The 27179-nt window shown below is 38.9% G+C and overlaps 1 protein-coding gene across 2 annotated transcripts in view; it reads left to right on the top strand.

Annotated features, from left to right (window-relative positions):
• The window catches only part of UNC13C (unc-13 homolog C), a 448489-nt gene that overhangs the window by 251480 nt on the left and 169830 nt on the right, over positions 1 to 27179 (top strand). For both annotated transcript variants that reach the window (XM_043523375.1, XM_043523376.1), the window contains 4 exons: positions 4259 to 4409; positions 10207 to 10275; positions 11211 to 11300; positions 13855 to 13983. In XM_043523375.1, coding sequence (XP_043379310.1) covers positions 4259 to 4409; positions 10207 to 10275; positions 11211 to 11300; positions 13855 to 13983 — 439 coding nt within the window. The remainder of the gene's footprint in view (positions 1 to 4258; positions 4410 to 10206; positions 10276 to 11210; positions 11301 to 13854; positions 13984 to 27179) is intronic.

The following is a 27179-nucleotide window of genomic DNA, read 5'->3' as shown; positions in this document are numbered from 1 at the left end:
TATGAGTAAGTGCTACTCAAAGTGAAAGTGTAATACTCAGGCTCTTAGTAGTGGAGGAGCCCTGGGAAAGGGTCTTTACCCCAACTTTGCACAGTCAAACATGGAAGGACACAGTGGGGCCGGGCAAGGGAGGGGACCCCAGGATCACTTGAATCTGAGTAGAGGAGGGTGAAATTTTTCATCAAAAATGCAGTTTTGGGACAACTATTAACAAATTGGACACATTAACGGAATAATGTCAGCCAAGAAAAAAACAATGGGGTCTAGATTCACAAGGGCACTTATAAATATCTAGCCCTTCATTTCTTTTACTTTTATTAAAAGTTAAAAATGCCCAAAATCTAAACAAAAATTTTCTGACTTTCTTGCTTCACCAAAAATCCTGAAAAATGTCAGTTTTGGTTTGACCAAATTCATTTTTTTATTTGAACTGCCAGCGACCTGAAAAATCAGTTATTTGCTCAGCTCTAAACATGAGTCCAATAGCATCTGCCCCAGGAGGCTTCACCAACTGTTCCAGCCCCACAGCCTGGCTCACGGTTGGGAGTGGGGGATGGATTCATCCCAGAGCACACTAACCCTGCACTGTGCCTGAATCCTCTGTGTTCTCAGCTATTAAGAATGGCACAACATATTTTAAAATAACAAAAACTAAATAGAAGGTTAGGTATTTTTGAAGATTTTTGTGGCTGCACAAATTAATGACTTGTTTATTTCTTGGAAGTCGTGATTTTAAAACAAAACTATAAAGTCACTTGTCTTGAATGAGTTGCTGTAGAGCGTTAGAAAATTGCAGTATAATCATTTTTTCCAGCCAATTGCATTTCAATTACAAGGGTCAGTTGATTACGTCTTTTGTGTTATATTCTTTTAGAAAAAAACTTAAAATGTTTTAAACTAAAATAAGGACAAGCCATATGGTTGGAGCATTTACTGGTGGTTGGAGCATTTGGGAATACACTGGAATTTATTCTGACTCAGGTTGTGATGATTTTGCCCTGAAATCAATGGGATACAAGTCATTGATTCAAGCTCAAATGTCTGTAGCCCTCACTAATATCCTTCCTGACTGGGTAAGGCTAGTGGGGAAGAGCTGTGTCTAGAGATGCATGTGTAACCCACACACCTCCTGGGTGTGGGGTTCTGTCCCGTCTAGTGGCACTGAGACCACTTAGAGAGATTAATGAGTTTGCTCTACAGCCTTAGCTAACAGCCCGTTGGCTTTTGGCTCATGCACTAAGCTCCAGAGGTCTCGGGTTCGATCCCGCCTGTCCATGACCGGGGTCTGTCGGTGTTACACATGGTGTCCATTTTAGGATATCTCAGGAGTTATGTAAAAGAGGTCCAGTATCAGAGATCAGATACACTTAAGTCTGACTCCTGATCCTGGATTCCTGACTCTTGATGCCTGAGACTTGTAATGTGGAGGTAGCAAAAGATGGTAATGGGAACAGTCTCCTCAACCAAGTGTCTGCCTTGTTGGTGCTGCAGGTTTCTATCTTCTCTTATTCCCTGATGTGTTCATGAAGCAGATAGTGATTGGTGCAGGTTTAAACTGATGTATCACCAACATGCCTCTTAATGCCACACCACTGAGGTCTTCCTCACAGGAGTTTGGCAGGCATTTTTGTTTTAATTATTAATAATAATTTATATAGCGTTCTCAAAGAATTTACAAAGGCCCAATCCCTGAGGTTTGAGTTTTCCTGGGTAAAAACTGAGTAACACCAGTGCCAAACCAAGCATTCAGTAATCATGCCTCAGGTCCACAAAAATCATGAGATTAGCTTAAAAATAATGAAAATTTAAAAATACTCAATTTTGTGTTTTTTATATTTGCCTCCTGATTTTTGAGTCCCTTGGGTTCATATTTTTGAGCTTTTCTCAACAGCCACGAGGGCTAGAAAGTTAGCTTTTCTGAATAAAAGCTAAGATTGTCATGTAATCACATCACTCCAGAAGTTGGGGCTCCAAGGAAAACACCTTGTGTTGAGAGACTGGCATCAACTCATAAGAGTTTTTGGCAACATGATGGCACCCTTGTAAACACCTCCCTGAAGGTTGCATGCTTTCTCCTCCACCCTCCTGTCCCCACTGGATCCTTCAATCACAGGTACTCTGTCCTCCTTCTGACCCCTTCCTATAGTCCCCCAATTGCCCTCCATACCACAGGCTCCCTGCGTCTCATCCTCTACACGCACCATTCCAGGGGCTCTTTTGTATCCCCAGTGAGGGAGCCTCTCCTCCATCACAGAGAGAGCTTATTTTCCTTCCCCGCCCCCCTTCCCCAAGAAGGAAGTGGGACAGCTGTGTGTCCTCTCTTTCTACTCCACCCCCACCAAACATGATGCAGGTATGGTGGAGCAGCTTGTTGGGAAGGAAGAAAAGGAAGCTCTCCTCTAGGTTCTTCTCGTTCCCCCTGCTGGCTGAACATAGAGATGTTATGAGTGGAGTTTTTATTTCTGAGAGCTGTTCTCATACAGGAGGGGGCTTGAGGGCTGGCTGCCTGCTGCAGCTGACAGCAGCACTTTTGGCTCTGGTGCTGAGAGCTGGGAAGGAAGGGGGGTGCAAGAGAGCCCTATTTTCTTCTCTTGGCATCCCACCTGATATTATACCTATGTCTGGAGAAAGTAGCTTTTAAGACAGGGAGAGATGGTGCTTGGCTGACATGGAGAGACAGACTGTTCCAAGAGATCATAAGAATCTGTGTTGTTGCAGGCATGAAGCCAGGAATGGTATTGTGAACCCTGAAAGAGTCATTTTTGTCTCTCCAGCAGGGGGTTTGAGCAGCTGCAGCTTTTGGGACTGATCAGAACATGACAGTCAGTGACAAGCAGATGGATTTCAGAGTAGCAGCCGTGTTAGTCTGTATTCGCAAAAAGAAAAGGAGTACTTGTGGCACCTTAGAGACTAACAAATTTATTTGAGCATAAGCTTTCGTGAGCTACAGCTCACTTCATCGGATGCATTCAGTGGGAAAAAAAAAAGCAGATGGAGGGAGCAGTTCAGAGAAGGACTGGGAGCACCACAGGGGGTGAATAAGAGAGTTGGAAGATATAAAAGCAGTGATGTAGGCTGTGTGAAATTAAGTGGGGAGTTGTGGGAATGTAGCAGGAGTTTGATTTAATGTGTTTTATAGACAAGAATCCAGTGACAGGATTAAAGTGAGGGAGGAGATATGGACAAGCAGCGTAAGTGGAAAATGACATTAGCAATGGCATGAGTTAGTATATTTGGCTTAAGTTGACCTATACAAAATTAAGCATTTGGTGCTTGTATTACATTCTTTTTTCTGTACAATCTATGGTATTTCATATTTTCAAAGTCTTTTTCATTTTTTTTTTATTCAAATGAAACAGAAAAAGTGTGTACCAACAATAACATCAGCTTTGTTTTAAATTTAGGAGAAGTGTTGAAATTGAACTCCTCGTCATTTTTTACCTTGTGTATTATTACTTCTTTATGACTTATACAGTACTATGTTTTTTCAATGCTCTGTGACCTTACAGCTGACATTGTGTTCTCATTAGTTTATCAGTAGTCAGAATTTCATCTAATTATATGTAGTTGTCCTATGTAACAGAATGATTAGCAATTGATAATGATTCTAGAAGAAGACCATTTATTCTGGGTTTTGCACTCTCATCTGAGTGCAAGTCAGATGTTCAATATTTTATTGCCTGGTGCACTGCCAGTATTGATGTTCTTTGAGTGTAAGATTGATGCTCTTTCTTTTGAGTGTAAAGCAAGATGGAAAGATTTCTAGTCTCCATGACTTTTGGAAGTCCCACTTCTCAGTAATAAAATAGCCTAAAAAATAAGCCTCAGTAATACTTTAGAAAAATGTCATCCTCTTTATTCCTACCACCCAAACTCTTCCAAACTGAAACTAACCTGTGAGGTGTAGACCCACTGTAGCCTTCTGTGATAAATTTTGTATTTGATAACTTTTAATACAGCCAAATATAATAACTATATATAATCACATTTTATTTTGGAATTGATACAATCAGTTAACACTTCTAGTTGTATTCAGTTTTGAATCACCAGTGTACAACCCATAGCAGTGGTATAGATCAGAGCTAGATTCTGATCTCATGCATGCCAGTGTAAGTCCCAAGAGCCGCGATTTGGAGTCAATGATGTTACTTAATTTACACCAGTGGAAATGAAAGCAGAAGCTATCCAGAGAACACTTGGAATATATCTGTATAGCATACTTCTAATATTTTAATGGTAATCTCTGTTTGAATTTTAGACACTTTTCATGTCTGTCTTCTAAATACATGTGTTCTGGAGTTCCAGCGGTGATGAGTACCTTGTTGGCCAACATAAATGCTTTTTATGCTCACACTACAGCTACAACTCATGTGTCTGCCTCCGATCGTTTTGCTGCTACCAACTTTGGTGTAAGTATCATTTTATTATCCTGGCAATATGATAGAATTCCCAGTATCTACTTTCTAAGAGTTGATGTAGTATGGAACCTATGATATTAGGGATGATAATATTTTCAAAAATGTCTGAGGCTGTATCTACACTTGGAGCTAGGGTTGTGATTCCCAGCTCATGTAAACATAGCACTAGCTCTCATTGCACTAGCATGCTAAAAATAATGGTGTGGCCACAGTAGCATGGGCAGCAGCATGGACTAGCTACCCCAAGCACGTATGCACAGCGTCCAGGTGCGTTTGTTACTTGAGCAGCTAATCTGTGCCACTACTTGCTTCTGACCATGCTGCCTTGGCTACATTACAATTTTTAGTGCTCTGGCTCAATAAAAGCTAGTGTGATTATGTCTGCACAACTCCAAGTGTAGCTGTACCCTTAGTTACTTCTGAAAAAGAGACTTAGATGCTTCTGAAAATTTTGCCCTGGGTCTCTTTGATAAGTTAACATTAGCATACTGCATACTTTGGTCACATCTTTTTTTAAACTCTTACATACATAAAGATTGGCATGCACATTATTTGTGACGTTTTTCAATGAAATTCACATCAGAAGGATTTTGTTTTGATTTAAGGTAGAAGTTTACAAACTCATCACAACTCTATATTAAATCGATAGGCCAGTTCCTCAGATGGGATATTGGCTTCAGTGTACGTAGTGGGCCCAATGGATCTGGCCCTAAATAATCAGAATAGAACCTTCAGAACCATTAGCTTAAGGATATTTGTAGTGACTACCTTCAAAAAATGTGTCTTTTTTACAATTTTGCATAAGTACGTAATAGAGAAACATTATAATGAAGATTCAGCATCTTTTCAGGTGAGAGTGTTACTATCAATAGTGGAAACACCAACTAAGATTTTCCCTCTAACTAGTTACAGGAATAATTCTACTTATATAATAGGAACTCAGAATAGGTGTTTTTCCTTTGTCTCCATCATTAGGGAAAGTGCTTGCAATAAATCTTTCATCTAAGAAACTAAAGATTACACCTACTGTTTCAGGTTCGGTACTGAACTCTCTTTCTTTTTTGTAGAAGTACATGGCGTCATGACATGACTATTAGAAAACACACATGATCAAAGTGTGCCAATCCTGTATAGGGAAAGTGAAGTTAAACATGATATTTCTGTTTGGTATCATTGGGATGGCTCTTAAAATTAGACTCCTGGTAGAATGATTTTATATGGGGTCATTCACTATACAAGACAAGAAAACTGGTTTATCAGGGGTCGTTTTCAGTTGTTGAAAACTCAGTATGGAATTAGAGTGTGCTGAGTACTAAGGGCGAGATAATGAGATGATGTAATACCTACTCTCAGGAAGTGGCAAAGGGAAGGGAGATCATGACTCTCCTGGTTCCCCAGCACCTCCAGGGAGAGAGTAAACTGTGCTTTGTCAATACCTGGCATAATGTGTACTGCCCAGTACTTTGGAGGTGGTAGAACTAAGGATCTGCTCATTTCTCCAACATCCACTTCCCCTCCCCTAGCTGCACTGGGGAGGTTGGGGAAGGAAAGGAGAGGAGCAGGTCTGGGGAGCCTGCTTTCACTCCCATACTGGTACTCTTGATGTGGGTAGATAGAGATGGGACATAAACACAATTTGGCCCTGAAGAATTAATATATTAATTCTTCATTTTTTTCAGTTTGCATTGCTATTATTTGTATGTCAGCTATTTTTAAGGAATGATCCTCTGTTTCATTACCAAATGCAAACACACACTAATGATTTCTAAAATATTATTTATTAATATCTATTTTAATAAATTTGGGATTTAATCAAATATCAAACACAATTAATATTAAAGAAGTACGAATTGCAGCTGCATGGAGCGCTGTCAGGAGCACTAAGGCCCGTCTCCAAAACTAAGTGTAATGAAAATATTTCCACGTCTGCATGATTTTCAAGTGCATTATTACCAAATAATAAAATTTGGCTATTAAACCCCAAAAAAATAATTCTGGTGGTTTTTTTTTTTTTTTACAACAGCGGACACAATTTTCAGACGATGGCCAAGAAAATAATTCCATCTGTGCCTGAAACAAATTTTTTGTAAAGAAAATTCATTCCGGGCATTTTTCCACAGTATGCAGTAAATCAAATTTAGATTCAGAACTGTATTATGTACAGCATTATTACATATTTTCTCCATGAAGGGCCTTGCATGTTTAAATCCATAACTGAAACTAAATATTTGTGGATGAAATGCAAACCAGTACCTTTATGAAGCAGAACTAGTGTCTGTCAAACTCATTTTTATTGTAATCTTGTGGAAGAATGAATGGCTGAATCGTGGAGCCATTCCAACGGCCTGATGCTGCAAGTGTTTACCACTGCGAGTGGCTGATTATTAACCCCATGTCCTACTAGAGTAGTTCCTAACATAAAGACATTTTCTAACTCCCTTTGGCAGTTTACTCAGATCATCTTATAATTTTATTTTAAATCATATTTCCAAAAAATAGTCATCTTAATTGTTGCATCCATTAAATAAATATTGAACAAGTACTGTATTACATTTCCATTCGTTGTTGTTGTTTTAAAATATGTTGAGGTTAATGGAGCTATTTGTGATAGCAAGCATTGCAGCCAATAATAAAGGTTTGTAGGATCAGATCCCCAGTTTGGTGGCAGTGTCTCCCAGGACTGGGATTCAAACTCAATGCACCTCAGTTTTCCCCTCTATAAAAAGGTAATAGTGATACCTTTGTTGTGAACATCTGTAAGATATACAGATGAAAAGTACTATCTGACTATACATTACTACTATTATTTAATTACTATATTACCAAATATTGTAGCGATGAATCTTAGATGTGTTTATTCAGCTGCTAATTTTAAAAGTACATTGATGATTTGTTATTAGGACTGTCAAGCGATTAAAGAAATTAATCACAACTAATTGTGTGATTAAAGGAATTAATTGCAATTAATCACGCGATTAATCACATTGTTAAACAATAATAGAATACAATGTATTTAAATATTTTAGGATGTTTTCAACAGTTGGGTCAAGGGCTGTAGCTATCTTTAGAAATCTCACATTGTTACCTTATTTGCGTTTTGTGAAATCTGCAGTGAAAGTGTTCTTAAAATAAACAACATGTGCTGGGTCATCATCTGAGACTGCTATAACATGAAACGTATGGCAGACTGTGGGTAAAATAGAGCCAGAGACATACAATTCTCCCCCGAGGAGTTCAGTCACAAATTTAATTAAAGCATTATTTTTTTAACAAGTATCTTCAGCATGGAGGCATGTCCTCTGGAATGGTGGCCAAAGCATGAAGGGGCCTACGAATGTTTAGCGTATCTGGCATGTAAATACCTTGCAATGCTGGCTGCAAAAGTCCCATGCGAATGCCTGTTCTCCCTTTCTGGTGACATTTTAAATAGGGAGTGGGCAGCATTATTTCTTGTAAATGTAAACAAACTTGTTTGTCTTAGTGATTGGCTGAACGAGAAATAGGACTGAGTGGATTTGTAGGCTCTAAAGTTTTGCATTGTTTTGGTTCTGAGTGCAGTTATGTAACCAAAAAAAATCTACATTTGTAAGTTGCACTTTCACAATAAAGAGATTGCACTACAGTACTAGTATGAGGTGGACTGAAAAATACTATTTCTTTTGTTTATCATTTTACAGAGCAAATATTTGTAATAAAAAATAATATAAAGTGAGCTGTGTATACTTTGTATTCTGTGTTGTAATTGAAATCAGTATATTTGAAAATGTAGAAAAACATCCAAAAATATTTAATAAATTTCAATTGGTATTCTATTGTTAAACAGCACGATTAAAACTGTGATTAATTGCAATTAATATTTTGAGTTAATTGCGTGAATTAACTGTGATTAATCAACAGCCCTATTTGTTGTTAAATCATTCTGGCTCTTATACTTTTGTTGAAATGGCACTCTACTGTTTCAGTATCAGATGTTTTGTGTTTGAGCCAGCTTTTGAAATGTAAAGTTTTGCTGTTTTTTTTTTTTCTCCCTGGATTTTCTCTTCTTTATTTCCATTTTGCTAGTGATCAGAACATTTTTTTTTATCCTCAGCTTGGAGGGGCAGATTAAGTCCTCTCTCTGATGTTAATGCCAATTTACCTTTGACACAAATACCAATCCAATTCGTAGTTCAACAGATGGGTAGAAGGACAGTATTAAAACATCCCTAACAGAGGTTCTGGGCTCTGTTTTCAAACAATTGACTTATAGGCAAAATATAAGATTATTTTTCTCATTTCTGAAGCCCTCTATGTCAGGTTGCATGATAGTGCTAGCTGCACACCATTAATCAAAAAGAACATCCCAAATTCAAGTCCTCAAGCCTACATCTGGGATGGATTTGTCTGAGTATTTCAGTGGAGATTTATAACAAGGCAAAAACATCCCCTTGTGTTGAACACTTAATGGAACTATGCCAGATTAAAGGCTTTACGTGTAGGTTAGTACTCCCCTGGTATATGAGAGAGAGCGTGCAAGTTATACCATGGTCACATCATTGCATAGTTCAGAAGTGTGATAGAGGTCAGAATATACGTTTATGGATATCAGATCTTGCTACTTCCAATGGTCTGTAGCCTTTACATATTCTGATGGTGTAACTTCATGCATGGATAAGGAGCATAAGTGTTTCAACACAAAGCATGAAAGGCATACAACTCTCATTAACAGTACTGGGACTCACACTGCTCAGTTGTATGCATTGCACTAAAATTTTACCCTTGGGCCCTTATACGCTAAAATCACGAGTCAATCTTCATTTTCAAAGGGAAAAGCTATTGCTCAGATAGGTTTCACAAGGCCACCGTCTCTAATAGGTCATTGTCTGGGTACACCGCAAGGAGGACAGGAGACACTTGTTGTGGATTTTAATCAGGCCGCAATTTTATTATATAGATGTCTGGGACTACCCGGCAGATAAAGTGTACAGTGCAGGCAAATCCATGTTTATTCAAATTAGTTCTCCAGGGATTCCACTAGCCCCCCTTTGTTTCCATTCAGGTCCCCCTGCCAACCCATGACTTGGACTTTAACTATCCACCACCATCATAAGGGGGTTAAGGTGGGCTATGAGAACGGGGGGCATTGGCTCCCTGCCGTACCAATCAGAGGAGTCCCCAACCTCCTCCCCCATTCTGTATGTTTACATCTTGCTAAAACTCCCTTGTGCAAAAAAAATAATGTTTTACAGTTTTAAAAGGGGCAAGCAGTGTTTTGTAAGGAGCTGAATACAGACACAGAACAAGCTGATTTTTTTCTGACAAGTCACACACCCATCACTGAAAACCTTTGAACTTTAATTTGAGTTGATACTGTTGTTGTTCAGAGTCTTCTGACAATGTTTTTTCCTTTTCCCTGGGTATTTTTGTTTTAGTTATTTACTCAACAACACATCGGTTATTAAGATAAAGGAAAACAGTTTAGGGGAAAGGCTGCTGCACTTCACTAATCCATTTTAAGGCTGCATGATGGTGAATGAATGCCAGAAATTTGTGCTATATTAGATGAATCATGAAATATGGCAGAAGGCATAACACATTTACAGTTTCTGATATACTTACTGTTATGTCAGACCAATGCTTTTATACAAATAAATTGAAAACTGCACACTTTCCAAACAGATCCAGAATGGAAGACAGCAGATTGTATGCTTTGTGATAAATGTGTGGGCTATAGATTTACACTCATAACTACAGAAACTTGGCACCGCATTGTTTCTCATGTGCAAATGTTCATGTCTTCTTTGTACAGAGGGAAAAGTTTATAAAACTGCTGGATCAATTGCACAATTCACTGAGGATTGACCTATCTAAATACAGGGTATGTACAACAGATCCTACCAAGGGACCAAATCATACATTGTTTAGTATAAATATATCAGTGCACTTTATCTGTGTATATCAGTTTTAGATATTAATATCTAGTCTGACATGAAGTTTGAAAGAATCAAGGTGCTCACACTGTATTACCAATCCTTGAATTAGAATTCAAATTTTAGGACATTAGTGTTTTAACAAAACCATATTTTCTGGGTTAAGCAAGTTGTTCTGTTCCTTCTTGAGATTATCAGAGCTAAGAAAAGAGGGTCATTGTGTGGTATTACAATTGGTGGGGCAGTTTTTTAGAGTTTAGAAAATCAAAAGTTTCATTCAGCGTATGTGTCTCTCTGTGGGTTCCTTCAGTGTTGAAGAATGATATCTACTCCCTATCAGATTATAAGGATAGTTGACTAGTCCTTTGATAGTATGAGGCCATTAAAGGACCACCAAAAATGTTTCCTGGCTATCAATCTGCCTGCTAATCTAGGGAACTCTTAGTATTTCACATAAATTCCAATTCATTAAGCTTATTATGAAACTACTAACTTTATTTCTGGAACTAACTGATACATGATGGAGAGCAAATAAAAGGGTTTCCTTTAAATCACGAACAGCGTTTCTTTAACCTTCTCATTGCAGTATTGTTTCTATGAGATTTTTAGAATTGGCAATGCAATATTTTAAAACTTGCATGTTGTTATCATAGACCCTAAGACTTCCAAGAATGGTCAGTTTGGGCCTAACTCTGCTCCCACTGATGTCACTGGGCATTTTACCATTGACTTCAAAGAGAGTGTAGATGGACCCACCGAGCGCAGTTGATAATCCCACCCACTGTGTTTATCGCTTTCTTTGTTTTCCTGAAAGTTTTTTTCTTAACATTTTAAGGGTCTTGCCCTAAACCTTATCCTTATTTCCTTTTCCCCAATTAACTAGGATAACTTTCCTGCCAGCAATTCTGAAAGGCTTCAAGACCTGAAATCAACAGTAGACCTGCTAACCAGCATTACTTTTTTTCGAATGAAGGTACCACACTTTATCTCTGTTACTGGCATCAGAGAAACACAGTGCACATTTATTTTCTAGGAAAGCCACACTGTATTTGGTGCTCTGGATCACCACTATCAAACCTCAATGATTAGTGTGTGCTCTTGATATCTTAGCTTGATGAATCCTGCCCTGAGACTCGATTTAAGATACAGAACATCACTGGTGATAGTCTCTAAATATATTTCAGCTGCTTTAGTTTTAAATTAAATCCCTAAACTTTCTGAAGATCTAGCTAAATGGAAATCTTATACTGAAAGAATGTAAAAGGGAGAGAATGCAGAATGCCGCAAACTATATTTATCTTTCTCAGGTTTAACTGAAGATATATTATTGAACTGCATCTCCTTAGAATATACAGTTTAACCTCAGAGTTACAAACACGAATGGAAGTTGTTCGTAACTCTGAAATGTTCATAACTCTGAACAAAACGTTATGGTTGTTCTTTCAAAAGTTTACAACTGAACATTGACTTAATACAGCTTTGAAACTTCACTGTGCCAAAGAAAAACACGGCTTTTAACCATCTTAATTAAATGAAACAAGCACAAAAACAGTTTTCTTACCTTGGCAAATCTTTTTTTAAACTTTCCCTTTATTTTGTAGTCGTTTATATTTAACACAGTACTGTACCGTACAGTATTTGTTTGTTTATTTTGTCTCTGCTGCCTGATTGCATACTTCTGGTTCCAAATGAGGTGTGTGGTTAACCGGTCAGTTCGTAATTCTGAGGTTGTACTGTATGTAACAGCTGTATTTAAAAAAAGAATCTCTTGTTCAGTTTTGCTCCTTTGCCACCACTGAAACTAGCTTTGCTCCTGTCATCTTTCTAAGCTTGGCAGAGGACAGACCCAATGTAGTTTTCTTGCTTCCAAAGCCAGGCAAAGATATCCTCTACTATCCAGTGACTTTTGATATTGAATGGCTCAAACACTTTGCCTTTGGGTTTTCATCTCTTCAATGCTATGAACAACTGCTTTGCAAAGAGACCCTTTCACTGGTGTCAGGACTCCAGAAATTGCTTTTCTGATGCAGAAGTTACACCTGAATTAATGCTTTACCTTTAAGAGCACACAGCTGCAAATATTACTCACCTGGTCTGTCAAGTCAGTGTTCTGTTGACTTGTTATCATTGTTCATTAACAAGAAGCCAATAAAATAAAAATCATTCTACTGGAGAAAGCTAAAAAAAACCCAATCGCTAACATTTGTTTAAACTCAGTTAAAATTAGGTATAAAGATTCTCCGCTGGAGTAAGATTAGGGCTAGGTTTAGTGAACAGAATAAACTGAAAATCAAACAGAAGCAGCTGAGACTCCTCGGGTATTTATCAGGACAAATAATGTTTCCTATTGGAAACGGTGTCCTAGTATTATTTCAAACATCAAAATGAGGCTAATGACATTAGGCCAAAACCTACTTGCCATAGATATACAAGCAGTCAACGTCAATCATGAATAAGGTGAGCAAGATTTCCCCATGATAAGGAAAAGATACACATTGCAAACTTGACATCATCAAATTAGGCCTGAATAAAGACTGGGAGTGGCTGGGTCACTACAAAAAATAATTTTCCCTCTGTTGATATTCATCCCTTCTTGTCAACTGTTGGAAATGGGCCACATCCACCCTAATTAGCCTCGTTAGCTCTGACTCCCCCAACTTGGTAAGGCAACTCCCATCTTTTAATGTGCTGTATATTTATACCTGCTTACTGTATTTTTCACTCCATGCATCTGATGAAGTGGTTTATAGCCCACAAAAGCTTATGCCCAAATACATTTGTTCGTCTCCAAGGTGCCACAAGGACTCCTCATTGTTTTTGCTGATATAGACTAACACACCTACCCCTCTGAAATTGCCTCATCTGGCTCCAGATATAGAAACACAAATCAAAATTTTCAATTTTTGTTAATCTAATAGTGTGTTAACAAACACATCCTATTAGTAGCAAGAATAATATTTCAGTAATACTTATGAGCTTCAGTAATGGACTAGAACTGTATTGGGCTTGGTGCTGTACAAACACAGAACAAAAAGGTGGACTATTGAGGTGAAACTCAGCTTAAGTATATGTATTTTAATGGATAGGTTAAATGTTTATAGAAACCAATGCTTTAAAAAATATGTAGCTGTTTGTGCACTAAGACACTGATTCAAAAGATCATTCCTATTTGGGAAAACATTTAAAGATGTGCTTAGCTGCTTTCCTGAATAAAGGCCTAAAGGCAAGATCGTGCAATCACTTAAGCATGTATTGTACTTTCGTCATGTGAATAATCCTACTGAAGTAAGCTTCAGTGTGTGACTACTCCTATGCTTAAAGTTAAGCATGTGTTTCAGTGCTTCTCTGGACTGAGGCCACCGTGCATAAATCTATGTAATTTTTCATATTGTATTGATCTTTATTATATTTCATTGCTCCCAATGCTGCATTGGACAGATAACTCACTACACATAATATACACATTTTTCTAGTCCAGCTGTTTCTGAAATTCTCTTATTTTCTGATTTTATGAAATATTCTATAAGGTCCTGGAATTGCAGAGTCCACCTCGAGCCAGTATGGTGGTTAAAGATTGTGTCAGAGCTTGCTTAGACTCTACCTACAAGTATATTTTTGACAACTGCTATGAACTCTATTCCCACCTAATGGATCAGGTAAGACCAACCTTAGAATTTCTTGATCCCTTTGTTCATTCTTTTTTGTTGGTTTATATAAGGCAGGTAATGATACAATAAATACAGAACAAAAAGAAAACACTTGTCCAATACATTCAAATAGTCCCATTACATATAAGGACCCTGCCTAATTCTGTTATATCTGTAGGGAAAGGAGTAAGAAGGGAGGAAGCAAGGTATAATAAACTCACAGATGGGTTATGAAACACTAAAATAATTAACTAGATGAGTATCAAAATGAATGTGAAAATGTCAATCTAAAAATCTATTTCCTTGCATGGGGCAAGAAAGGAAAAATGTCCATGACTTTATGGAAGAGGAAATTAGATTTGATTACTGTCTGAGGTCTGTAACTGGAAAATGAAAAAAATCCCATATTTCTTCAAACAATGTAATGGCTTCATCCAGAGATTTGTTTTTCACTAAACTGGCTATTGGGGAACAGTGTTGCAACCATTTGCTAAGAGTGGTATGCTCTCTGTCTTGTGCCTTAGATTTATATTTGAACAACTAAGATACATGCTTGGGGACCACTTTTTTTGTATTTACCTCAGGAGAAGGGAAGTTCGGAACTGTTATTAAAAAAGGATGGTATTACTGCTAGAAAATTTTTTAATAAGGGCCTATCAAATCTTAGAAATCAACACAAAATAATATAGCCTTTGTCATCTTCCAAATACCACCACCAGCCCTTGTAAATTTCACTTTTTTCTGTAAAGTGCTCAGTCCATTTGATAAATGTTAAAATGATTAAGTTCACACCTCTGACCTACAAAAACACCCATGCCTTTATAGAACACCATTGCTTTCCCTGTGTATAATTTGTACGATGCCTTTGCCCTGTTGTGAATGTTTGACTGTAAATGATATTTCAGTGACTATTCCCACTTTGGAAAGAGTAAACTATCCAGTTAGGAAAAGACATATATGTTGTAGAGTGTATCCCATATAAGAACATGTATACTATATGCGATTAGACACAGCAAATCGTTATCCAAAAGGAAACTGCAGTCAGACCCAAATACATGAATTCTGACGTGAATCCATCTGAGTTCAAGGAGAGCAATGCATTGAGTCCATGTGTTCTGAAATGAGAAAGGACTGGTTATGTTGTTTGAGTCCTGTTTTATGAGCAAACAAATTTATCTCTAGATATCAAACCTTGGGTGAGATAACCTTTCAGTGTACCCTTGAGCAAAACATTTCCTCTCCAAAAATCAATGGAGTGCATTGAACCGCGTTAAGGTCTGTCTGATAAAACACAAGATTCAGTAACTTTAAGCCTCCAAATACATAAAGGGTGTATATAGTGAAAGAAATACTTCACATTTTTTATTTGTTCACCTTTGAGGAGTTATTGACTATTTTGTCAATACTGAGAATGTTTCCTTTTACACTAGAGCCAAGGACTTTTTTTATATTGTGCTGAAAAAAAGGTGGAAAAAGGTTGTGATGGAAGCGCCTCGTGTCTTGATATTGTAACACCCACACATTTCTCAGAGCCCTGTGATAACACACCAAGAAATGTTAAGGATACAGCACTGAATCTTCATTTTCACTTACCATGAAGATATAGTTTCATAATACCTGTTTTGTTTGCTTTCTATAAATAAAGTATGAAAATCTAAATCAAGTCTCATTCAAATATTAAAGTGTCTGTTACAGCATTATTTAAATACTCCTATGAAAAGAAGATGCATGTGATAAGACATGGTGCATTGCAGCAGGCTCTGCTGCATCAGTGATTTTGAGAGGGAGGCTTCCAGTAGCCCACTCTGCCTCTGTGGACCATAGGGTTAAGGCCCCAACTCAGGCAGGTAGTTAGGCACATGCTTAATTTCAAGTGCATGTTTAAGTCCCATTGAATTGGAGAGATGCTTTCCTAAATCGGGGCCTGCAGGAAGAAAAGAATGTTCTCAGAGAGAGCTTTTTACTGCAGTATTAAAACTGTTTCTCTGTGTTAAACCATCTGTGCATAATGTATCGCTGTTTCTTAAGAAACAGTTCTTTTACTACTGGACTACTAGAAAAAATAACTTTATTATTCCAATGAAAAGCTCTCTAAGTTAAACGACAGAAAACAAAGAGTAGGAATAAGTGGGCAGTTTTCAGAATGGAGAGAAGTAAACAGTAGTGTCCCCTAGGAATCTGTACGGGGACGAGTGCTGTTCAACATTTTCACAAATGAACTGGAAAAAGGGGTAAACAGAGAGGTGGCAAAATTTGCCAGTGATACAAAACTACTCAAGATAATTAAGTCCAAAGCAGACTGTGAAGAGTTACAAAGATATCTCACAAAACTAGATGCCTGGGCAGCAAAATGGCAGATGAAATTCAATAAATGCAAAGTAATGCACATTGGAAGACTTAATCCCAACAAAATGATAGGGTCTACATTAGCTCAAGAAAGAGATCTTGGAGTCACTCTTGGATAGTGCTCTGAAAACGTCCACTTAATGTTCAGTGGCATTCAAAAAAGCTAACAAAATTTTAGAAACCATTAGGAAAAGGATAAATAATAAAGACAGAAAATATTATAATGCCACTACATAAATCCATGGTATGCCCACACTGTGACACTGCACCCCATATTCTTTATCGTAATATTATTATGATATGAGTATGGCATAATGATGATGTATTTTGTGAAAGATAAGGCATGTGAGGTATCATTGAAAAGGTTATGAATTACTGAATATGATTTTCCTACTTGTTTGCATATATCATTTTGGTATCTGAAGTTAGGAATATTATCTATGTATCTACTACAAATGTATTTACACCTGGGGAACACCCACTAGGCAAAAAACTGTCAGTCTAGATAGCTGGCTGGGAAGGGCCATTAGGGAGAACAATAGGTTTTAGAAGAAGATAATCTCCCATTGGAGAGCCTTCCTGAGGACACTACAAAGAGCCTCCGAGTCATGGCTATTATAACAACACTACAGGGGCATGTGACCAGATCACCTGGTACTGGACTCCACCTTGGAATACCAGTGTTTTTCCACTGAAAGGCATGGGAACCAAGCTTGGAGACAAAGGGTTCCCACCATTTGCAAAAGCTATTTAAGGCAGTGGAGTGACATCATTGAGGTTCTTCACTGACTCCCTGCCCAAAAGAGACTCTTGAAAACACCTGGGGAGCAAGGCTGAAGTGGGGGGAAGTGCTGGACCCAGGCTAGAGGGGTTTCTAGCCTGTGAAAGGAATACCTGGGGTTGCAAGCAAGGGCAGCTGGCCCCTTAAGAATCTCTGCAACAAGCTTAAATCATCATTTATGGTGAGAATGTACCATTCAAATCCAATCTCTTTAGTATATTAAACTTAGATTGATTTTTGGTTTATTTGCTAGGTAACCTGTTTTGATATGTTAGTGATCCCTTATGATCACTTAAAATCTGTCTTTTGTAGTTAATAAATTTATTTTTGCTTTGTCTAAAACCAGTGCGTGTGTGGGAATCATAACTTGGGGCAGAAAGCTATGTATATTCCTCTCCACATCGAGGGAGGGGGCGAATTTCATGAACTTACGCTGTACAGTTCCCTGTGCAGCTCAAAACGGTATAATTTTGGATTTACCCTCCAGAGGGGGATGTGCACTTGAGTAGCTGGGCAGTTTCTTAGGTGAAGCCTTGCCATGCAGAGCTGATGTCAGCGTCTGTATGTAGCTGCAGCTGGATGTGTCCCAACCCTTATGTGTGTTGGAGGGAGTTTGAGGGTCTGTCACAGCAGGACAGTGTAAAGGGAGCCAAGGCTGGTGGGTCAAGGAAGCTCAGTGGACCCCAGTTCCAGGTGGTACCCCAGGGGGAGCCCATCACACACACACACGTTGAATGCTGTGTGCCATTCTGGTCACCCCTCTCAAAAAAGATATATTGGAATTGGAAAAGGTACAGAAAAGGGCAACAAAAATGATTAACGGTGTGGAACAGCTTTTGTATGAGGAGAGATTTAAAAGACTAGGACTTTTCATCTTGGGAAAGAGACGATTAAGAGAAGATATGATAGAGGTCTATAAAATCATGACTGGTGTGGAGAGAGTGAATAAGGAAGTGTTCTTTATTCCTTCTCATAACTCAGGAACCAGGGGTTACCCAATGAAAATAATAGGTAGCAGGTTTAAAACAAACAAAAGGAAGTACAATGCATAGTCAACCAGTGGAACTCGTTGCCAGGGGATGTAGTGAAGGCCAAAACTATAACAGGGTTCAAAAAAGAACTAGATAACTTCATGGAGGATAGGTCCATCAATGGCTATTAGCCATATAAGCAGGGATGCAACCCCATGCTCTGGGTGTCCCTAGCCTCTGATTGCCAGAAGCTGGGAGTGGATGACAGGAGATGGATCACTCAGTTGACTGTACTGTTCATTCCTTCTGAAGTACCTGGCATTGGCCAGAAGATCGGATACTGGGCTAGATGGACTATTGGTCTGGCTCAGTGTGGCCATTCTTATGTTCTGAGAATATTGGAGCCAAAATCCAATTGACAGTCAATGGGATTTAGAATAAGTGCCTGAATCCCTTTCGAAAATTATATTAGGCTCCTAATTCAGTTAAGCATTGTACACAGAGCACTGCAATGCCTACATACCTTTAAAAATGTGGGCCTTGGTCACTTTTGAAAATGGGACTTGAATACTTCTGAAAATTTGTCTTTGTATCTCTATGGAAAGATAAGGACCTCTCAGATTTAATCTCTTCAAGCTGAATCTGTTATTTTCATAGTTTACCTTTATTTTTCCCTGTTTCCCAAACAGCTGTACTTGCATATACAGTCTAAAGGGTTGAGATTCCCTATAGGTGAAATAAATTCAGTGTAGACAGCTCCCTTTGACCTAGTCAGTGCCCCAGAATTGTGGCCCTGAAAGGTGTGGTGGAATGGTTAGGTTGGAGCCTTTGATTGATGTATTTGTCAGGGGATGGGGATAGTGACATAGTCCAAGCCTATGATCTTTACAAAGGATTTTAATGTATTTGGGAAGGTGCTAAAATACTTAAAATCTCATGGCACTTGGAACAGTGTTTTTTGGAAGAAAGTACTGTATGGCTGAACATTTGAACATGGCTGCTCCTTAGATTTCTGTAAGATGTAAACTTTGCTGAAGTTTTTGCTGTTCAGTATCCATTTCTGCTGAATCAACAATAGGAGTTGTTGGAGGCTAGTTGTAAATTATTAAGGAGAATATACTGAGTATTTCTCCACTAAGTTGCTCTTCCAGCAAGGAAGCAATCAATCCTTGAACTCCAAATTTCTCCTGACTGCTCAGAAGTCATGGCAATATCATTTGGGACAGAAGATGAGTCACTGAATGGATTAGCATTGTCTCAAGCTGAAAATAATATACGGAGCACTATGGACAGGAAAAAGTGGGTTCTAGTGATTTAGAGCAAGAGATGGATAGAGAACTCTTAAAGTCAATGGAACTTCCCATGTGCTTAAAGTATAGGCACATGTGTTTCCAGGAGCAGCACAATAGTGGTTTTCCAGCAATATGATTCATTGAGGCAATCTGCTTGATATTAGCCACAATGTCTGCTTCCGTTGTGGAGATCATGTCATCTTCTGCTGTGAATTTTGGAACAGTGACTGTATGCGGCAGTGGCATCAACCCAGATTTCATTAAAAAGTTTTAAACTGATTTGTCATTGCTTGTTATTGATTTCTACCACAGGGTAGCAAAAAAGTTCTTAAATTATTTGAATTTCTATTAAGGTAGCTGGAATTGATCCTCATTTCAGTACCTTGAGACCACTGGATAAAACATGCAGATAATTTAAGTATAATTTGCAAACCATAAAGAATATTCATTTCTAATACATTGTGTTGTTCTAATGTACAAAACTCTACTCAGATGCCTAGTCTTTTCTTTCTTTGTTTCCTTGAGCTTGAAATAATGTAAAAAATACAAAAAGAGAAGGTTTTAAAAACACTGAAACTACTGGACATTTCACAAAAAGGGTTATGTGGGGCCAGATCCTAGGGCATGGTCATGTTGCAAATACGCAGGATCTGAGATGGGACGGGAAAGGTTCCTGTAAACTATTCCATGGCTTCTGGAACTCATGAATTAATAATGAATCGGTCTTTGACTGAGTGCTTGTCTGTGTATTTATTCTGCACCAGATTAAATTGCACAGTGTGTAACAGTCTGAGTTAGTAGGAGGAACAGTTGCTGAGCATCATAGCTTTTTGCCATATGACTATTCTACCGCAGTCCTGGAGCCGTCTGCAGGCAGAAATGACCCCCTGAATAACGCAGAGAAGCCAAATAACGGCTTTAAATTATGTTTGCTACAGCAGCCTACAGAGACTGTGGCACTGGCTGAGGATCACAGGAGTGGATCACATTCTGCCTCCATATACTGTCACCCACACTATGTCCTGCCAGGTGGGGAGGAACTGGAGGAACTGCTAGAAGCTGAGGAGCCCAGGCCACTCAAAGAGGTTTTTGCTCTAGGTGAAGAAAAAAAAAATCAAGAACCACAACAAAAGAAACATTTAGCATAGACACACCCGCTACAGGCAATGAGCATGTAATAGTATAACCCAGTAGTGTCATACCCTGACACCCCAGAGCAGTGGGCTGGACATTAAATGAGAGTTCAAGGTTTCAAATTTTTTCATTCCACATTGCAACAAAAATTAAACATTTTAAAAAGTTTTCACAGAGAAAGAAAGAAAGACCCCAAAATATCGCAATGGTTAGGGTACTCACCTGGGATGTGGGAAACCCAGCCTCTAGTCCCTGCTCTGCCTGATTCAAACTCTTGGCTATTCTAGGGTGAGTCTATCTCTCTCTGTCTCTCATGTTGATCAGAAATTCCATCCTGCACCACAGTAAACTTTCTGATGAAAGTTTAATCAAAGCCAAAACAACACATTTCCACTAAAAGTTTCAATTTCGATGAATCAGCATTTTCTGATGGAAAAACTTCTGTCAAGAAATTCCTGACCAGCTCTGTAGAGTACTGATATTCCTGCAGCTCCACTAAACAAAAAGGATCAGAACTTTTGCACAAATTACTATACAAATGAGAACCAGAGGACTTTAGTGCACTGTGATATGAGTTATGCCCATCTAAGTCCAGTCACCTTTCATTTATTATCATGGGGATAAGAGTAGTGTATAATTTAAATATAGGAAGTAGGGTGGTTAACGAAAATAGTGAATCTTGGATCCCTATTCTCTCCTATTCAGTAACTCCCATTGACATCAGAGTGTTCTTGTGGAGAAGAAAGATTTAGTCTTTTTCCTTTAGTCCAACATGCACTGGTGATTCTTTCAAAAGTTTGATTAAAAAAATCAGACAGCCACAGTATGTGATAGGTATTTGAACCTCTGCAGATTCATCTCCAGTCGAAGCTGCCTTTTGCATGACTTTGGATGAGTTTTGAAGGGTATCCATGGACCCACAAGAGTTTAGAAAATCCATTGCATGATTAAGAAATGGTTCTTTGTTCCCCTTCATACTGCAGCATTTTACCTCCCCTGCTCAATTCTCTTGTTTTTCTCCTTTATCCTATAACCATTGTACTGGATGCTGATGAATAATCCTCAGAAATTAGTTTTACGGTGGAATTACTTGCTTTTTTTCCCCTACTTGGATGCAGTTCTTTTTATTTTATTTTTTTCAAAAGAACAAGAGGTGGGAGGGGAAATAGTGGGCTTGTAGAAAAAATCTGCCGGAGAGGGTGGGAGAAGATATTTTGACACTTCTGAAATTAATAGCAAATGGTAACAAGTAACTAAGCATGATCTACAGCTGTAATTATTTGGTTTAACTTTGAGAAAGTGGATCTGTGTATGGAGCCTTCCACTCTCCTCCTCCCCCCCCCCCCCCCTTGTTGTTCATTAAAATCTCTCAAACCCCACATAGCTGATCCTTGACATACCCTTGGCTTGATTTGTGTGCTACCAGGCATCTAGTTTTAAAATGTAGTCTTATTTTAAATTTATTGTTGCCCTTTATTTTTAAAATCACATCTTTATTCTCTGAGTGTTTTTATTAAGATCTCATTTGGTTTATAAGTGTTATATAAAATGTACATTTGATTACCAGATTAATTTTGTCAAACACTTATGTCTTTAGTTAAAATGCTGCACACTTTCCCTGGCATCTTGTACCCAATACATTAATCATGAAGCAGGCTTTGACTAAGCGCTTATACATGCATTTATTCTGCAACAGATTAAAGTACTCTATACGTAACAATGTGAGTTAGTAGAGGTAACAGCTGCTGAGGGTCATAGCTTTTTGCCATATGACAGTCACATTTCATTGTTAACATTTACTCTGCTGCAGTTGCAATCTGGTCTGTTCAACCAGCACTGCCACTGCATTAAGCCAGTGTAAATAAGTAGATTTTACCACTATATTCCTGCCATTTTAGTAAAATAGTTAGTGGAATATGAACCGAAATCCATTTTATTAGTCTTATTATCACTTAGTATTATGGTACCATTTAAAGCTACATGTGTCTAAAAATCTCATTCACTTTCCTTTGTGTGACTTTGAAAAATAGACACTCTCTCTAGTTTAGCAGGTGCTTCCAAAGAAATAGGAATGTTACAGTTTTTCAGTTTTTCTAAAGAATGAGAAATTAGTTTAGAGTGACACCTTTATCTAAGTTTCTTTTTTTAGGGCATCAGGGTAGGCAAGTTGTCATTAAACATTATCTCTTACACCAGGGGTGCCCAACCTACAGCCTGCGCCCATACGTGGCCCACCAGAGCATTTCATAAGGCCAATGACCTACTTCAACATAATATACTAAAGGCCGATTCGTTAGCATTTTGTCATCATGTTTAAATCATTTGAGTTTACACAAGTGTGTAAGTAGGCAATACTGTACATAGAAACAACCTAATTAACTACATACAAAACAAGCTAAACTTAACATATAAATCAATACAGGTGACTGTCAATCTTATTAAAATATATAGACTCTGGTCCATGTAGACAAGGTTGTGATATATGTGGCCTTTCTCTGTAATAAGGTTGGGCACCTCTGTCTTACATAATTATTTTAAACCACTGTATTCCAAAGTGAGCAAAGAGAGGCTACCTGAAATAAAAAATTCAACGAATATTCACTCAGAAAATTGAATTAACTTTGGCTTGGCTGTGTTACACTCCTCCTTATGTTCGTTTTCTGCAGATATGCCAGTGGATGAGTTTGCTGGCAGTAATGTTATCAAAACAAACAGTCTGAGAATTATGCAGTTATGAGCAAGAATAAATGTTAAGCAAAGTTTAGGGAATAATTGCAGCAAGCAAATTTTGAAAATAGCTAAATTGAAAATATTTAACATAATTGAACATAATTTTAATAACTGGCACTAAAAGCCTCTATTACATCACAGGTGGCAGAGTTATTTTCAGGAGACTTGATTTAGTAGGGAGATGGTTCACAAGGCATCCAAATGGTGCACTTTCTGTGGTTTTCCTGAGCACTGGTGTTGAAATGGTGAGCCTGGCTTAATGTGGGCCCTTCTCTGTAGTTCGTCTACCAGTATGATAACGTTGAGCTTTGCATTCTTATTTTATTTCTGTACATAGTGTAAGCATACAAGTCACTGACCACAGTAATGCTGTGGGTGCTCTATGGAATCCCGGTAGGCAGCCAATTGTCTTATGTGCTGCCATAATCATAATAATAAGCAATAACAACCAATACGACTGCCTCATGCTTGCTTCCCTTGCCCTGATTGCTCCCAAATTCCACTCTTAGGTCACAGACATTCTTGACCCGCTTCTCTCCTGGGCACATGCTACTTCCCCATGAACTCTAAGGGAGAGGAGAGGAAATGGTGCATGCAGTTTCATAAACAATAATAGGGAAAAAAGGAGGAGCCCACTACAAGTGATGCAGCTCAGGAGGTGCATGCATCAACCTCTGGCTGCACAGTTGTGGGATAGTCCCATGTCCCTCTATGAGGAGCCAGAGCTGAGACAGATTAGCCACAAGCAATGAAAGATGGCTCTTATGTGGATGACCACCTGCTTGCTTGCCTCTTTTGGACTGCTGATGGCTCATGGTCTTATGGCTGAACCACAGGGTATGTGATGGATCATGATTGCCAGTACTGATCCCTGTGCTGCTTGTGCATACAGAACCAGAGGGCATATATCCCTAGCTATATATCCTGCTTTATCTGGTGTGTGTGTGTGAGAGAGAGAACTATCTAGGGTTACTTTATGCCCTCACTGACCACTCTCCACAAGCTAGAATTCACTGAAGATATCTCCCATGGTATTTCGTGAGAAATACCGAATGTATGAAATTTTGCAATTCTCTGAATTTTAAGTGAACAATAAATGACACTGTCTGAGATGCAATTGAATGTGTGGTCCTTGATAAGTTCATAGAAAGCTGAATTTTGAGGACTTGTAAGCTGTGTGAAACAAATGGTAACAAAATTCACAAAAACCTTGTAATTATTTCAGTTGTCCCTCCTTGCTTTTCCTTCTATCTGCCACCACATAGGAGAGCCAGATTTTCCACTTATTGACAGGTGGTTGTTAGAAAGGGAATGTGCTGGAGTGAAGTCTTACCAGTGAATGGCAATCATTTCTGGGGTGCAACATGGCAACTGCTAACAGTATGCCACCATACCATACGACTGTTTTATGCCAGAAAATAAGGAATAACGTATCCAGCTGCTAACAACCAAATGATGACTGTGATATGTAAATCATGGCACACAGACATATTCACCATCTTCACTGGCTGATATCCTATTGGCCTCATTATTCCAGAGGAAATACTCTGGTGAGGAAAAGCCACTACGAGCAAGCAGCAGTGTATTCAACTCCTCATGGAGCATCTGCAACACATGCACTTTCTAATGAACCCTGGGCAGTGACTGGAAAAGCTGGCTACCTTACACTGAAGTGGATAGAAAAGTAGTTTATAAAGCATTTATAGGCAATGTATAAATATGTCACTGTGTCTATTATATTTTTCTTGAGCAAACAAAAGAATTGGCTGTTTCTCACAAACTCTGCAGTCACTTCAGTCGTTCTTTTTGCAGTCTTTTCCACCTGGTGAGAAGGGTATAAAGCAAATCAGCTTGCCCCTGTTCTCCAGGTGGCTCTTGGATCAATACAAAGGATTTAATAACCCTTAGGACCAGAATGCTGCAGAAAGGTGTTGGCATACTCTGTATCTGACATCTGATCTGTGTACTTTTTGGAGGCATGTTCTTTGTTAGTTATTCAGTTTGTGTTGATTTTATAAATATATTCCAGCAAACCCATACAAATAAGGTGTTCACTTGAAACAGCAGTCAATATGTTACTATTGAGTAAAATGTTCAAAGGTATGTGTACATTGCAGGTATGTGTACATTGCAATTGGAGGTGTAACTGTAACGCTGACAGACCCGGGTCGGCGGCGGGTGGGATTGCACATGGGGCCTCTGGAACTTAGTACATGAGCCTCTAATTCAGTGGTGGGCAACCTGCGGCCCGCAGGCCACACGCAGCCCATCAGGGTAATCCACTGGCGGGCCGCCAGACAGTTTGTTTACATTTGCATGGCCGCCCGCAGCTCCCAGTGGCCGCAGTTTGCCATTGCGGGCAAATGAGAGCTGCAGGAAGTGGCAGCCAGCACGTCCCTGCGGCCCACCCCACTTCCTGCAGTTCCCATTGGCCGGGAATGGTGAACCGCGGCCACGCAAATGTAAGCAAACTGTCGGGCGGCCTGCCAGCGGATTACCCTGATGGGCCTCATGTGGCCCACGGGCTGCAGGGTGCCCACCACTACTCTACTGCATGAGCTAAAATCCATATGGCTGTTAGCTAAAGCAGTAGAGCAGATTCATTAATCTCTCTGTAAGTGGTCTCGGTGCCACCAGATGGGACAGAACACCACACCCAGGAGGTGTGTGGGTTACAACTGCAGTGCGGTTTGGCATATGTGTGCTAGTTTTAATCTAGCTAGCACAACTAAATTAGCAGTGAAGATGTCATGGCACAGGTTCAGCATGGGCTAGGAACACAAGTACACATACAGGGCCCGCAGTGATCACCCCATGTTGACTCCCATGCTGTTACATCTTCATTGCTATTTTTAGCCATACTCGGTAGATTAAAGCTAGTACAGGCATGCCAAGCCATGAGGCAATCACACCTCCAATTGCAGTGTATATATACCTTTTGTGATTTAGGCATCTAAGTCACCTGGACTTTCAAGAAGTCTTAGTCTCCTAAATGCCTGTCACTTTTGAAAATGGGACTTAGGGGCCTAAGTCACTTAGGTGCTTTTGAAAACTTTATCCAATTTTTCAGTAAAGTAGAAATCAGAAGAGTGTGGTGATCAGTTTCCAATATAAATACAAATAGCAGTTGTGTTATAAAGAAGGTCTGTACAATAGAAAACTACAAATTAACTTCCAGAAAATGAGACCTGGAATAAAGTTACAGAATAACATATGAGTTATCTCCTCAGAATTCTGTACTTCAGAATTATTGTCAGAAAAATGCCAATGTATGCGCAATACCAAATAGTCTTTGCAAATGAGAAACTTTACCACATTTTCGTATAGTATTAGATGCTCTAAAAAGGTTACCAACAATTGCTAAAATATGGTGAATAAAGGGGCACTTTAAAGCCTTTCAGTGTGTTGTTGCAGTATGTTCGATGGGCAGCATGCTAGCCACAATAACGGGGAAATCTTTGATAAAGTGCATTAAGGCATCAGAGGAATATGTTCTTGCTGTGGTTTTCAGCACAGAAACTTCTCTCCCAGGGAGAAACTGAACTAAAACACCTGAAGACAGATTCTTACACATAAAATTGCCTGTTAGAAGCATGTCCAAGCTGACTGGTTTGAAGGTAAAGAGGACAGCTCATCATCCACTGGTAGTAGGGATCAGGTAGAGGAGAAAATAGCACAAGTTGTAAAACTTCAACATTGAAGTTAGGAACCGTGAACTCCAACAGTATTGCTATCACTAGGGTGTGAGGGATGGATAAACTAGTATGAGCAAAATAAGCAATAACCTGACCTTTTGCCCAGCCCTTAAATATTGCTGATTGCACACACAACCAAAAATCAGGCAAATGCTGCCATTTTGAGGGCTTGCATATTATTCACAATCCAGCCTCATTCGCTATGAAATGTATTCAGTGTTTTTACAAATTTGCCATATACTTCAGACAATGCCAA

Source organism: Chelonia mydas, chromosome 10 (genome assembly GCF_015237465.2).
Source record: "Chelonia mydas isolate rCheMyd1 chromosome 10, rCheMyd1.pri.v2, whole genome shotgun sequence".
NCBI lineage: Eukaryota > Metazoa > Chordata > Testudines > Cheloniidae > Chelonia > Chelonia mydas.
This window is presented reverse-complemented; position numbering and strand designations above follow the sequence as displayed.